This window comes from Astyanax mexicanus, chromosome 10 (genome assembly GCF_023375975.1).
Source record: "Astyanax mexicanus isolate ESR-SI-001 chromosome 10, AstMex3_surface, whole genome shotgun sequence".
In the NCBI taxonomy this organism is placed as follows: Eukaryota; Metazoa; Chordata; class Actinopteri; order Characiformes; family Acestrorhamphidae; genus Astyanax; species Astyanax mexicanus.
In genome coordinates this window covers 39,449,372-39,464,016 of record NC_064417.1, presented here as the reverse complement: position 1 = coordinate 39,464,016, position 14,645 = coordinate 39,449,372, and the positions used below count along the sequence as shown (strand labels likewise).

The 14,645-nt window shown below is 34.1% G+C and overlaps 1 protein-coding gene across 1 annotated transcript; it reads right to left on the bottom strand.

Annotated features, from left to right (window-relative positions):
• Window positions 1-7,149: 7,149 nt before the first annotated feature.
• On the bottom strand, window positions 7,150-13,659 carry LOC103029073 (ganglioside GM2 activator). Its single transcript, XM_007246442.4, has 4 exons — window positions 13,348-13,659; window positions 13,068-13,220; window positions 9,302-9,484; window positions 7,150-7,916 (listed from the first exon to the last, which is right to left on the bottom strand). Exons 1-4 carry the CDS (start codon window positions 13,450-13,452, stop codon window positions 7,761-7,763), a joined length of 597 nt encoding a protein of 198 aa, XP_007246504.2. The 5' UTR covers window positions 13,453-13,659; the 3' UTR covers window positions 7,150-7,760.
• Window positions 13,660-14,645: the final 986 nt, after the last annotated feature.

Sequence of the window (14,645 nt, the reverse complement as noted above, 5' to 3'; positions counted from 1 at the left end):
TGATTGGATGTTGTGAGATTTGAATTTTACCTTAATCCTTGTGAGAGCGGCGCAGAAACATTTCTTCGGAAATACGGCTCTGGAAAAAAAAGAAAGCACTTAAAAATTACGAGTTTCTTTGATTTTACCAAATTATAAACCTCTGGAATATAACCAAGAGGAAGATGGATGATCACAAGCCATCATACTAAGCTGAACTGCTTGAATTCTTACACCAGGAGAGGCATAACGTTTTCCAAAAGAGTGTGCAAGACTGGTGGAAGAGAACATAACAAATGTATGAAAAACTGTGATTAAAAACTGGAATAATGTTATTCCACCAAATTTTGATTTCTGAACTCTTAAAACTTCATGAATATGAACTTTTTTTATTTGCATTATTTGAGGTCTAAAAGTTCTGCATCTTTTTTTGTTATTTTAGCCAACTGTTCCAGAAACTGAATTTCCAGAGCTGTATTAACCTACCTCGGTGGTTAACTTATACAAAAAAAAAAGAAAATGATAATATTAATGTTTGCTTCGTTTAGGAAAATAATGCAACCCCATAAAAAAAAACATTTCCCACTATGTATGTAATTATTGATTGATTAACTAGTTTATCGATTGATTGATTAATTAATTGAGTATTAGCAACATATGCAAACATACAAACTATAATACATTATTTACATAAACTATAAAGAAGAGGGGGATAAATAAATAAAATAATCCAAATCAATAAAATAAAATAAAATAGATCTACATTTATAGAAAGTCAGGAAATATTTATTTGAATTTTATTGAAAAAAATCACGCAGCTTGGGGAAGACTGAATAATTTATACTGAACAATATTTTTTAAATAAAACAATTGTGATGAACAATACTGTCATCTTAAAGCCATATTATGTCACTAAAATAATTTTTTAATAATTTATACAATAACTGTTACATAAAAAATATTTAGACACTAAATACAAACATTTTAAATATCCTGAATAAATAAAACATACATTTTTAAACATTGATATACCGGCTCACTCAAGTTATCTGTCTCACTTTGGTAACTAAACACAACAGTTAATATCTAGATCAGCACAATTTGTGAAAAAACGCAAAAAAAAAAATATATAATAATTTGGTCTTATGCCAATTGTTTCATTTGGTTAAGTTTTAAACAAAAATATTTATTATGGCGCATCCCATATGTCCCTAGAAGTGGGCAGTGGTTCTTGCTTGGTTTCAGCATGGATTATGTAATGAATGTACAGCAGTAGTGTCCAAATGCAGCCTACAGTCATTTTGGCCTTAGCATTAATTTAAAACACATTGTTAGTGGCCCACAAGCAGTGGCATTAGTACACTGCACTATAGTGTAACAGAAGTTAGTTAAAATTAAGAGCTGTTAGTTTGTTTGACTGGACTGCAAAAAAATTAAAGAACAACATTTAATGATAAAAAAAAGAATCATCACAGTAAGATTTTTTTCCCGTTACAGTTACTGCACTAAAATTATATATATTTTTTATATCTTGGATACAATGTTTTGAATAACTTTTGAGGAGACCGGCTCTTAGGTAAATTAATACAGTCCAAAGTTTGTGGGCACCCCTGGCATAGAGTGTGTCTTGGTGGTCTTGGTTTCAAAACCCTACCTGGGTGAAGTTTTCCCATGTCTGTTCTCTCAATGTATCTGTGGGTTTTCTCTGGTCACTCTATGAAACTGCCCTGGTGTGTGTGTGCGTGTGAGTATGTATATGTGTATGCCTGTGTTTAAGGATTGTTACTTTATCCCTTGCACACTATGACCAATTGGCTTCCATTTCTATCTGGTATGTGTTGCTTGAATGCTGAGTGTAAATGATTGTGTAAGGATTGTGTCAGTGTTGAGTGTAAATCATCCTTGGATAATTGTGGTTGCACCGCACCACAACAAACAGTTAGTTATAACAGTTAGTACTTTTCTCATGTATTTTATCAATTTCCAGCCTTTTTTAATAACCGACATATAAATGCCCCATGTCACTTATGCAAATCACTTCACTTCATAATGGAAAAGGTTAGCACTAGGCCATGATATGCTTCAGTACCCCAGGCAAAGATACAGGATCTATTTTTGGCCTCTTGGCCTTCTTATTTGGTTTATATTAAGCATCAGTGTGATATCCTGCCTCAACCATGGATCATCTAGGGAATTTGAAACACTTTCATTTTTCTCAAAACCTGGTCTATTTATAGTGGAGGGTCCTAATCTGACATAAAAAGATAGAGCAGTTGTTGCTGTGTGTGAACACAGGAACTTTCCATGCACCAGCAGCTGCGAAGTCTCAGTTAGCAGCAGGCTGATCGCTCATTGGCAGAAACAACATAGTGGCAAGCTGTCTGATAACTGAGGGTTTACACTGCTATCTGCAGAAACAAAAATACTGCAATCACATGAAGCTGTGTGTTTCTGCTAAACAAGGGGATAAGCCAAAGATACGAGCTAATCACATATGAGGTCATGCTCCTAAAAGAGTTTAATAACATGAAGCTTGAGCTTACTTTTTTTAGTTTTAGAGCACATAATCTTCATAATCAGATTTGTAGTTATGGGATAGAATTAGGCCAGAAGAGGATTAAAAAGGGAATATAAATGATAGATTTCACAGAATTGGGAAGGTTGTTAATATATGATCAGCACTTTAAACAATGTTCTATAGAATCTTTTATGGTAGAGTTTTTGAGAGAACAGAGCATGAACACTAGTCAAACATGACATCATGATGGACACATTTTTTTTAGCTCTAATAAACATATAGGAGAACTTTCTAGTTCTATAATTACAAACTGTAGTATTGTATCTGTTTTTCTGCACACTTAATTATCCTCCTTTCACCCTGTTCTTCAATGGTCTTCGAGTGGTGTGTTTGTGTGGCATAAGCAGATCAGACACGGCAGTGCTGCTGGTGTTTTTGAATACCTTAGTGTGACTGCTGACAACAACATCCTGTGGCCACTGATCAAGCAGTAGAAGAGGAGCTACACAAACAGTTGAGCTTCTCACTCCAACTTTACATCTACAAGGTTGAGCACCTAAGTAGGAGTGTCTAATAGTGGACAGTGAGTGGACACAGTGTTTAAAAACGTCAGCAGCACTGGTTGTGTCTGATCCAATCACATTACACAAGCTCTGTGGTGGTCCTGTGGGGTCCTCACCATTAAAGAACAGGCTGAAAGGAGTATAACACGTGAAGTATGCAGGGAAACCGAAGGACTACAATCTGTGGTTTAGCATTATCGTTGTGCACAAATTGAGCAAGTTCTTCATGTTGCAGATTGGGCTCACGTGACGTAACTAGGCTGGAGGCAGAGCGAGGTAGAGGTCCACAGTAATCGCACACATCGAGCTACTTTTTAGTCTGGGAAATTGTGCATCATAGTCAAGTCTCAAAAAATTTGAAAAATTTAAATCAATTTAGTTTAAGTATAATTTAACATTTTAAACAATTTAAAAAGTGTTATTCAATATTACATTTTTTGTCCATATTGTGCATCCTTACTTTAACGATATAAAGACTTTTGACTTACAGACATTTATTTTGAATGCATATGGACTGAGTTTATATAAGCCTTTCACAGTAGCTGTGTGTGGTGCACCCTCTCAAGAGAACCTGTAACACTGTTGCTCCTCTGAGCTCTTTAAAAAGTCAGACTCGACCTCGCGGTCGTCTGAGAGATAACATTCTTTCCACTGCCTCTTAGACCATGTGTGAGTTTTTGCTCTCACACATACATTCACACATATTGAAGCACACTGTTGCACAGACACAGGTTACAGCACCCAGAACCCTTAATAGAGCCATTAAAGTCATAGAGAGATTACAGTTAAAAAATAAATAAATAAATAAATAAATAGATTGTTATTTGAAGCAGTAAAGAAAAGTAACAAAACATATAGCTGCACATTGTGTATCAAATAGGCTCAACTAATATGCTTGAAGTATTTATATACAACCACAAATCAAAAAGCTGGGACAGTATAAAAAAAAAAAAAAACTAAACAAACCAAAACAGTGTTTCTTACATTGACTTTGTAATGATGTCATACTGTCTCATGATAACAATAGGCTTCTGTTTTCCACAGTAAAGTTTTAAGTGGTATGTATGAATGTAACTAAGAATTGAGGGCTTGACAAAGGTACTGTACTGTATCCCTTGCCCATATGGTTCAATTATCTATTGTTAAAAGGTACATCAGTGCCATCTGAGGTATAAGAGAACACAGGTGTTCAGTTTAGGCTTGCACCCTTGCTCTTTAAGCATTAAAATACCTTTGAATTCCTTGAATGGTTAAATGATTAAAAAAATGCACTGGAGATGCAAAAAAAGGCAAATAACATCCAGACATTTTAATAATTTTCTCATTAATGCATTTGTTAACAAACTGGAGCTCCACTGTACAGACTTTTGTGGATACTTTTGTACCAAATCATGATTGAAATCACCTCTTGAATTGAACTATTGCAGGTCTGACATGTAGAAATAGATGTATAGTTATAAATAAAATGAAATATGAACTATCTTGGATCATACTGTGTGGTTAATTTTTGACACGTGGTTACTACAACAGTAACTCCAAAGCGGAGGTACCCCCAGCCCAAGCTATTCACTAAAAACAGAAGTGCACTATTTTGGGAGTGTACCATTGTAGTTGTGTCCAAGAGCACATATACTATAGTACAGAATGTTTACTGCATTACTACACACAATGCAGTGCAAGCTAGAACTTAAACCTAATGTCCTAAAGCAGTGTTTTTTCAACACCAGTCCAGGAATGCACCACCCTGCAGAGTTCCAGACATTCTCTGCCTGAAACACGCGTAGTCCAGTTCATTTGATAATTACACGATGAGGTGGACTGGGTGTGCTTGGGGCGAGGAATGGTTAAAACTAATAGGTTTCCTGGACTGAAGCTGAAAAGCAACTTTTTAGGTGGAAAAAGGAAAGGAGAACCAGAAAAAGGTTAGGTCACTGAAAATTTGAGGTTCTCAGACATTAAGGTTTTTAGGGCTGCGGCTTCTCCACAGTCATTGATGGATAAGGCCAGGTTATGCAGATTGTAAAGTTTTATAAATAATCTTACTTCCCAATCCTTATTGCAACAATCTGCAGCCACAGATATATTCAATCAGGTTTAAGCATTCTTGAATTTACAATATCAAATTATAATAGAAAAGGTCAAGTCAGCATGGAAAGTGCAAATAAATTTAAAAACTGTCTTTAATTTGACTGCATACAGTATAAATGCAGGAATGGATGATATTAATGTTTTATAAGTAACATGTAATGTTTATATAGTAACATTTTATAAGGAAAATGTTAGATTACCAGATAAAACATAAAATATATTGGGTTCATATAGTCCGCAATGAAATAAGAGTAAAAGAAAATTAATATTTTATTTTTACATTTTCAATTCTTTCCCAAACATTTTCTGATTTGGGATTGTAAAATATTAGATACCCACACAAAGAAGGGGGCTATTCAAAGATAGTGTGAGACTCAGCATTTCACAATTCTTGTGAGTACTGTCCTGCCTGCTTCACCAGGCAAGATGGGAATGATAGTAATGCTATTCTCCCTTTTATCAGTGTAATCAACGGACCATCAAAATGACTGACAATTTTAAGGGAAAAATGCTGAAGAAAAGTCCTTTAAATAACAAAAATAAGTTATGTAGCTCTGGTAACTAGATGATATACATTTTGTTATATGGTGATTTGTCTTTATCAGTGGTATCAGCTCAGTTAAAGGTTCCACCTGCACATCTGGAATGATGGTGGTGGTAAAACCTTTGGAAAACACTCTGTAGAATCAGGAATTTCAGGAATGATGACAGTGAGGAATGAGACCTGGCTGGGCTTTTACAACCCACCCTCCTGCAAACTGCAAAGTGCAGACTTCAGCCTCAAAGACATTATTTTTACAGGTGGCGAACTCATCATTTAGAAACTGCCTCATTTAAAAGCAACTGTCAGTTTTGTGTGATGAAATAAGTGAAACCAAATTCCTTCATACCTGTGGTGGACTCTGGTGTTAGAAGGGAAGGGGTGAAAAATAAAAAGAAATGAACGGCATTGCATGAGTCTTTTCCAGTGCACAAAAATATATAATGCATTATAATTTATTACAGGAAGATAAACCCTAGTGAGCACAATTTTTTTTTTAATTGAGAGGAACTTTATGGATGCTTTTTCAACCATGGCAGCTCTTTGGTATACCCTATCTTAAATCTGACAGTGCTACATATTCTAAAAGAACAATCAAATATTGCTGTGCTGTGCTCTATAGTCTAGAACTAGGGCAATTTTTTTTCAATGTGACTAATGAAATACGTACATATTTCTTTAGCCACTGTAAAAAAAAAACAATCAAGAAAAGCTTTGAAACAAAATTTATTTTTAGGTTATTGGTTATTGTTTGCTATATTGTATTTTCAGTTTTCAGTAAATACAGCTCTGGAAAAAAAGGGACCACTTACAAATTATGATTTTTTTTTGATGTTACCAAATTGTGTGTAAGACTAGTGGAGGAGAACATACCAAGATGCATGAAAACTGTGATTAAAAAACAGGGTTATTCCACCAAATATTGATTTCTGAACTCTTAAAACTTTATGAATATGAACTTGTTTTCTTTGCATTATTTGAGGTCTGAAAGCTCTGCATCTTTTTTGTTATTTCAGCCATTTCTCCTTTTCTGCAAATAAATGCTCTGAATTACAATATTTTTATTTGGAATTTGGGAGCAATGTTGCCTGTAGTTAAAACAACAATGCTCATTTTACTCAAACATACATTTACTCTTATTTTTTTTTACAGAGCTGTAATATAAAAAGCAGTTTGGCGCCATCTAGTGTGTTTAAAATGCACAGCACTAGTATCTGCGTCTGTATTGGGGATACATGTAAAACTTCCCATATACAATAAAGGTCAATTTCCCAGACAGAGATTAAACCTAGTCTTGGACTACACAGCACACAAAATGGAGAATTCCTGAAAGGAAAATATAGTCTACAACTAGGTTTAATCCCTGCCCAGGAAAGAGACCCTGTATGTTTAAAGTTAGCTAATATTGTAAGTGTAAAATATTTATCTGCACTGCTGGTACAAATAACACAACTCAAATATCCTGAGAAAAGCACTTCTTAAGCCTTTTATTGATAACCACAGAACATTTATTTTGGCCCAAAGATAAACAACACAGATTATCCAGTGCAAAGACAGCATTATTAATCATCATGAGATCTCCCACACCAAAGAAAAGGTCACTGTTCTCCCTTTTCTTGGTTCAGTAAACATTGAAATAAAAAGGCATTTAAAAATATATAAAAAAGTATTTCAAAACTAAAATTAGAAAGGCCAAAATGACCGATTCATTGTTTCCAGTGATTGAACAAAATCAGTACTAAAAAGCGTCCGAAAATGACTGCTAGTGCATTATTTCTATGATCTAATCAGTTTTTTTAATCCTCTCTCATAAAATCAAATCAAATGCAGGTGAAGCATAACCGAAGTAAAATCATCAGGTACCATTTCTTATCTGTACAAAAACTGATCATAAGAAATCCGCTATTCAGATATTTACAGCTCATTTAACAGATCTGACTGAGTTTGAGTTTCAGCCTGTGTACCACCATAAAGCAGAAGGCAGAGCTCTCCCAATTAAGGGATTCACCATGGTAGAAATTTAACCATTAATGTCCCATTAAGGTATCCCAAACTCTCCATATTCAGGTGATTATTCTGAGTGAATGGTCAGGCTGACTTTAAGGCATCCCAGCTCTTTTCCCATGTTTCCCAGTACTCCCTGCACACGGTAGTTACCGTTGGTCAGCCAGAATGGCAGGTCTAAATTTGGTAAATAGAAATCAGACTGAGGCAGAGTGTAGTCACCCTGAGGAGAGAAACAAAAATGTGTTAGAAAACATAAAGACTGATTAACCAATAGCAGAAAACAGAAAAAACACAATTCTTTACATACAGCTCTGAAAAAATTAAGAGACCACTCCAGTTTCTGAATCGGTTTCTCTGATTTTACTATTTATAGGTATATTTTTGAGTAAAATTAATATTGCTATTTTATTCTATAAACTGCAGACAACATTTCTCACAAATTCTAAATAAAAATATTGTAATTTAGAGCATTTATTTGCAGAAAATAAGAAATGTCTGAAATAACTAAAAAGATGTAAAGCTTTCAGACCTCAAATAATGCAAAGAAAAGAAGTTTATATTCATAAAGTTTTAAGAGATCAGAAATCAATATTTAGTGGAATAACCCTGGTTTTTAATCGCAGTTTTAATGCATCTTGGAATGTTCTCCACCAGTCTTACACACTGCTTTTGGATAACCTTATGCCACTCCTGGTGCAAAAATGTAAGCAGTTCAGCTTGGATATATGGCTTGTCATTATCAATCTTCCTCTTAATTATATTCCAGAGTTTTTTAATTTGGTGAAATCAAAGAAACTCATCATTATTAAGTGGTCTCTAATATTTTTTACAGAGCTTTATATACTGTATTATATTGCATATTGTATCAACTTAGAAAAAACATCAAATCAGTTTCTTTAAATTGACATTTTGATCCTCATTTCAGAATTATTCATAGTGAGATACAAGATGTAATTTTTCTATTTTTAAACATAATTTACAGTATAGTCAGTCTCTCTTCTATATTACAAACTATTCTATATTACAAACCTTGAGGTTAAAAGAAAAATCTGTATTTACAATTATTATGAAATAAACAATTATTATGAAAAACGAAGTACATGTATGTGAAATTTCAACAGTATTTCCACAACAGTATGAAAATAATGTTTGACAAATAATGTTTTATATAATATATAATGATAATGGAATATGTTGCAGCTCTGAGTTTGCAATCTGAACCTGAATTTGCAAAGTAAATTTTGAGAAACACTTACAAGAAGTCTTTTTCCCTATTTCACATTATGTCCAAACATTGTCCAATTGTCCAATATTTTTGTTGTGTTTATCCTTTACTGTTTATCCTTTTCTGAAATATTCTAATAATTTGAGATATTGATATTTTATTTTTTATGAGCTATAAGCCACACTAACATATGTACAGGGTTGTAATGTAATTTTTGTCATGTAATGAATATAAAATATGAGTTTAACTGTCATAACTTAACTTAATCTTCAGTAACTTAATAAGGACTTAACACATAATAAGAGAAGGAAAAGGCAATGTTGTAGATGCAGATGCAAAAGAGTTTCCGAATATGTAAAACACTCTTTGATGACACTCACTGCTTTGAATGGGCAGTGGCAGGGGAGGCCATAGGTGTGCAGAGGCTCAGGGCAGTCCTGGCCTGGAGGAATAAGCTGGTTCAAGATATCACAGGCGTCAGTATAGTGGCAACTGCCTATCTCTTCTACACACGGAATCTTGACCCAGAAACCAGCCACCTCTTTATCCAGCGTGACATTCACCTGAAACGACATAAGGGTAAAAAAATAACAGTTTTACAGCATCAAAGCCATCAATTCAGGACAGTTTGCAGAATGGCCTCCAGAAAAAGCTGTTATGCAGTTGTAAAGATTAAAACTGCTTGTTCTATCAGTTCTAATGAGCCTTGTGATAGTCACAAGGGGGGAATAAACAGAGGTCAGTAAGCATCAGAGACACAAAAAAATGTAGTTATACTGGCTGATTATTCAATTTACAATCTCATGTACAGTATAGGATTTTTTTCTGGATTATTTGATATTAAAACAGTTTATGTAATTAATACAGGGCCGTAAATTCTTTGGGTGGGTTTCCTGGATAGAGATAGACATAGGCCTGGAATTTACAGCACTGTGAATTGAGACTAGGCCTAATCTCTATCTCTGGGAAATTGGCTCTTTAAATCAGACTATCTATAAACAAAAGGAATGTGGTGAACCTGTAAAAGGAGAAGTGAGTCGTCTACTTCCTCATATGCAGATAGAGCATGTGATCCTTGTAGAGACAGATTGCTTGTGAATCACTGTTTATTCATCTGCATTCAAATAATGCAGACACAAACAAACTGTAGAACTAAACTCCCTAATGTTTAGTGCTGCAACTAATGATTATATTAGCAGTTAAATAATATTTTAATTGTTTTTCTGATTAGCCGATTTGTTAATTAGATTACTATTATTTCTGCCATGTCCACCATCTCTGCTTTCTGTGGGCATGGATCCTATAAAAATGCATGTTTTCTCACCTGCTCACATCTGCACACCTGAGAATGTCACCCCGTTGTCTAGTCTTAAAATAAGTTTCCATAGGAAATCAAAATAAATGAGCCATAAAACACAAAAATTTAAGCTTAATCAAATGTATTAGAAAAAATAAATTAATACAATTACAAAAAAACAAAAACAAAATGAATTAAACAAATTAAATAATATGTTAAAAGGAAAAGGATGAGGATAATGTGTAAATATATCATTTTAAACAGTAGCTTTTCCCCCAGCAATAAGTGGAAGAATTTTAAGTAGCAGAAGTCTATGATAAACAAAGAAAAATATACAATCTGGGTTACTTTATGTAGTGCTTTGCGTAGCAGCCCTACTTGGCATTAGGAATGTTGATCTTACACTTAGCTGTTTCAGGGCATTCTATTCAATTTGCAGAGCTAATAGAACCTTTCTATGGTATCTAAAGGACGTCATAGTTTGCAGAAAATTACAAGTGGTTTCCACAATCTTCTGGGTACATAGTGCAGATGGATAGAAGTTGGTAATAACTGCTCGATTCTTAAAAAATGTTGATTTGTTGAATTGTAGAAAATATGTTCCTATATGCTTTACATTGTGTATATAAGCGGTTGTAAAATAGCCCAATGTAACTGGCTTTAATGCAGTGCTGTTTTTTTTATTTGTTTACCTGTTCTATTATCATAGAAAATATACATTTTAAAAAACTGAGGCATTCTGTTTGTATGTGCTGATCTTTAAATATATTGTGACAGGTCTTTGAGCACGGTGTTCTTTGTTTTACCAACTGCCAGCCCCTATATTTGCAGTAGCTATATGATACAGAGGGGCAGAGTTGCTCATATAAAAGTTTTATTATCCAAGTAAAACATATGACTCAAGTTTAAATAAAAGCAGTCCAGCAAACAAAACAAAACAATATAAAACAACCAAAGTCATACAATTTCTTGAAGCATTGATATGCGAGAATTGCCATTTCCTTCTTCTAGGCTCCCCCTACAGTTAAGAAGTGTAGTTTGCACTATGAGCTACCACTAATGTCAGATTCACACTACATCACTTTAGCTCCTCATTTTGAGGGAATGCTAACAAAAGCCTGCATTTGCTGTGTGTGAACTCCTAAAAGATGCAATCTGAGAGATCACAGAATGACTGCTGATATCTTGCATGGCATGACCTAAACAACATCATCAACATGCATCTATTTTCTCATTCATATTGTTTTATTTTTCTTCTGTGTGTTTTGCTTCTAATCAGAACACTGACTACTAATTTATGTATGTATATATATGTATGTATATAAGTGTCTCAAGTGTTTTTATAACAAAATGTGATTTGAGAGTTCACTGAGATCTAGTCATTTGGGACAAAAGTGTAAACTACAACTAATTAATGATTCACAATTACAAGACATGAAGCTGTGTATAGTGAAGGGTACAATAATCTGGCGACTCTAAAGGTTGTGTAGTGTGAACCTGACACAAAAAACATGCTTTACACAGCATTTCAGGAGAAGCATGAAAGCGGACCAAAGAGATAGAGTAAAATTACAGGACTTGAAACAAATATGGTTTGGGTTATGCAGAATTACACAATTCCCATAATACAAACTTGGTGTGCTTACTGCATTAACATTTGTTTCAGTTGCACCATAAACCACAACAATGTAATCAACGAAAGTCTGTTGAATGAGTTCTTCTTGGGTTGAAAACAATAGCCTGACTGACAGATCAGCTTACAGTTTTTTTTTTTGTTTTTTTTACTTTAATGGCATTTTACCTCTGATCTTATGCATAGTTACTTTAAGTTTGATGATAATGTTAAACAAGCAGCCTTTGTGCTTTGGATATTGGTTTAGGAATCTTGCTCAAAGACTCCTGTTGGTACGGCACGGTTTTGTTACCCAGGTGAGGATTCGAACCGCGCTGTGTGTATTGATACTATGAACCATTCTGCTTACAAAGCTATTTTACAATAATTAACTTTTTTTTAAACACTTCAACAAAAAGGCTTAATAAATAAACTTGTAACTAAATATATTACTACTATAATTTTTTAAAAATTGTATTAGCCTGCCTGTGTTACCTATGCCTATTTTTCATCTCTTTAACTTTCTCTGAGTTAATGATTGCCCAACTGTCCGGCCAGACACAGATAGAAGACTGACATATTAACGTTTAACTCTCCTGTTATGTTACGGGTCAAATTGACCCGTTTTAAAGTTTAAAGATCTGTTTTGATTAAATAGTTTAAAGTATGTTTTGATTCTGAAACTTCTTCTGCTTGCCTTAATAAGTGTAATCGACATATTTGCCACTATCCCCTGCATAAACAAAAACTTAAACAACATTGCAATGTTATGTTTCAATGTATTGTAAAACTATTGTGTTTTATATGTTGGTCTTTCAAAAGTAATAAAGTAGTGAAACATTAAAAAAAGTTTTAACATTTGTTTTATATAAAAACCAGTGAATTACCCTAATTGAACCATTACCTGTTAGAGGTAAGGGACACCATTGCACTAAATATTGATAGAATAATTAGCAATGGAGTTAGTAATGAAATATTCACACTGCTTGTTATGATTTTTTTGGATTAAAACAACAAGAGGAGGATGGGTCCTCTTTGTGAGTCCTAGTTCCTCCCAAGGTAGATCCAAGAGTTTTTCCATCCAAGAGGTTTCCTGTGGCTTTCTCACTGTTTTTTTATTTATTTATTATGTTTTATGTATTGTTGATCTCTTGCCCTGGGAAGCTAAGTCACAGAGTACTTGTGGCAATGTCAGTTGTACAAAAAGCAACCTACAAATACATGTGCCATGACTTACAGAGAGAGGGGAGACCAAAGCCACTGATGTGGATCCTGATGCACTGGCAGTCAGATCTCCAGGAATAGTAATAGGATCTGGGGACAAGCTCAGAGCCTTCAGAACAGCTGGATCAGCAGGTTTTCCACAGTTTTCCCAGGAAAATCCCAAAATCTAGCCAAGATAAAACATGTTGCAGTGATGAGTACAAACTCTACCATGTAATTTAGCATTGTAACCCATCTGATAGCGAGGTTAACATCTCTAACCGAACAAGAGTAAAGTAAACAGACCCTCTTACCTTCGACAACCTCCTTGTTCTGCTGATCTCCACATCACAGCTTACTTGCATTAAAAGAACACTTCCAATTAAAAGAGGGATAAGAAGAGGAGCAGGGCTCGTCATTTTGCAAATCACAGTTTAGAACTGAACTTTATACTCTACACTGAATTAAAACACGCAAACTGATGCAATGCAAACTCCCACAGTATCAGCCGGTCACTTCCTGCTGCAGACTAGATAAAACACCACCCAGTCCTAAGAGCAGCTGAGTGAATACTAAACACAGGCTGTGGGCAGAAATCAGGGCTTATTTATGTTTTCTTCCGTGTTCTGCATTCCGTTGCACAATAGAGCCCTCTAAAGGCTGGAGGAAATGACTAACAGAGACAACTACTAACTACCAGAAGTGTGGTAATGGTTCACGCCAGGAGATGGCAATGTTACACTGATAATGAATTAAATAAATGGGCTTTTTCCGTGACGTTCAAATGTAATGGTTTGAATAACTTATTACATAAAATAAGAACGTAACAAATATGCTTAGCAAAAAAGTAGTTTTTAAAAGTAAACATATATAAAAGTTTTATCCTTTTTCTCTTTTCCCAGAACTGGAAAAAAACATAACATGCTAAAGCTAAGTTGAATAATTCCAAAAATTATTCTCAATGTAGAACTAGTTAGCTAACCAATGCTTATGGTTCTGGCATGTTAGAAATTTATTTTTTTAAATATTTGGTATTCTGTCTAAAATAATTTGAAATATAAAAATATGTTTTTTTTTTAATGAAATTTGCTAATGATACATAATAATATATTTTTTATGTAAAATAATGTACATGCTAAGATGCTAATCATTACCACAAGCAGACCTAATGTTACTTAACCCTTTCAGACCCTGTGTCCATTACATTGGACATCATGTATTTTCTATTTTTTTTTTATGTTTTGTTGCACATAACACCAATTGAGACCTGTTTTAATCAGATTGGACTATAAACAAGCCAAAGAAAAAGTTTATAAACCAAGGAAACAATAGCTTAGCCCCGCCCACTGCACTGAAGAAAAATCAAGCACTAGAGCCAAAGAGGTTAAAAGAGATCATTTTTACTAGTTGTATGTAATTTAGAACACTTTATTCTCTTTAATATTTGAGTCTTCCCTAGTGTGCATTGCAGACAGAAAACAGCACTATTATTAGTAGTAATAATATGTTTTAACACTGGCAAATAGCTCAGGTTTGAAAGGGTTAATGGTTCTGGTATATTTTATTTTGTACTGAATTATTTATTAATATATTTTTGTACTGATTTAGACTT

What these genes read in the sequence shown, in the direction of transcription:
- LOC103029073 (XM_007246442.4), bottom strand. Translation starts at nt 13,452, where the DNA reads ATGACGAGCCCTGCTCCTCTTCTTATCCCTCTTTTAATTGGAAGTGTT. An exon ending in CTTTGGTCTCCCCTCTCTCT is followed by an intron (nt 9,485 to 13,067) that starts GTAAGTCATGGC and finishes ATGTCGTTTCAG; the next exon opens with GTGAATGTCACGCTGGATAA. An exon ending in GCCACTGCCCATTCAAAGCA is followed by an intron (nt 7,917 to 9,301) that starts GTGAGTGTCATC and finishes TTCTCTCCTCAG; the next exon opens with GGTGACTACACTCTGCCTCA.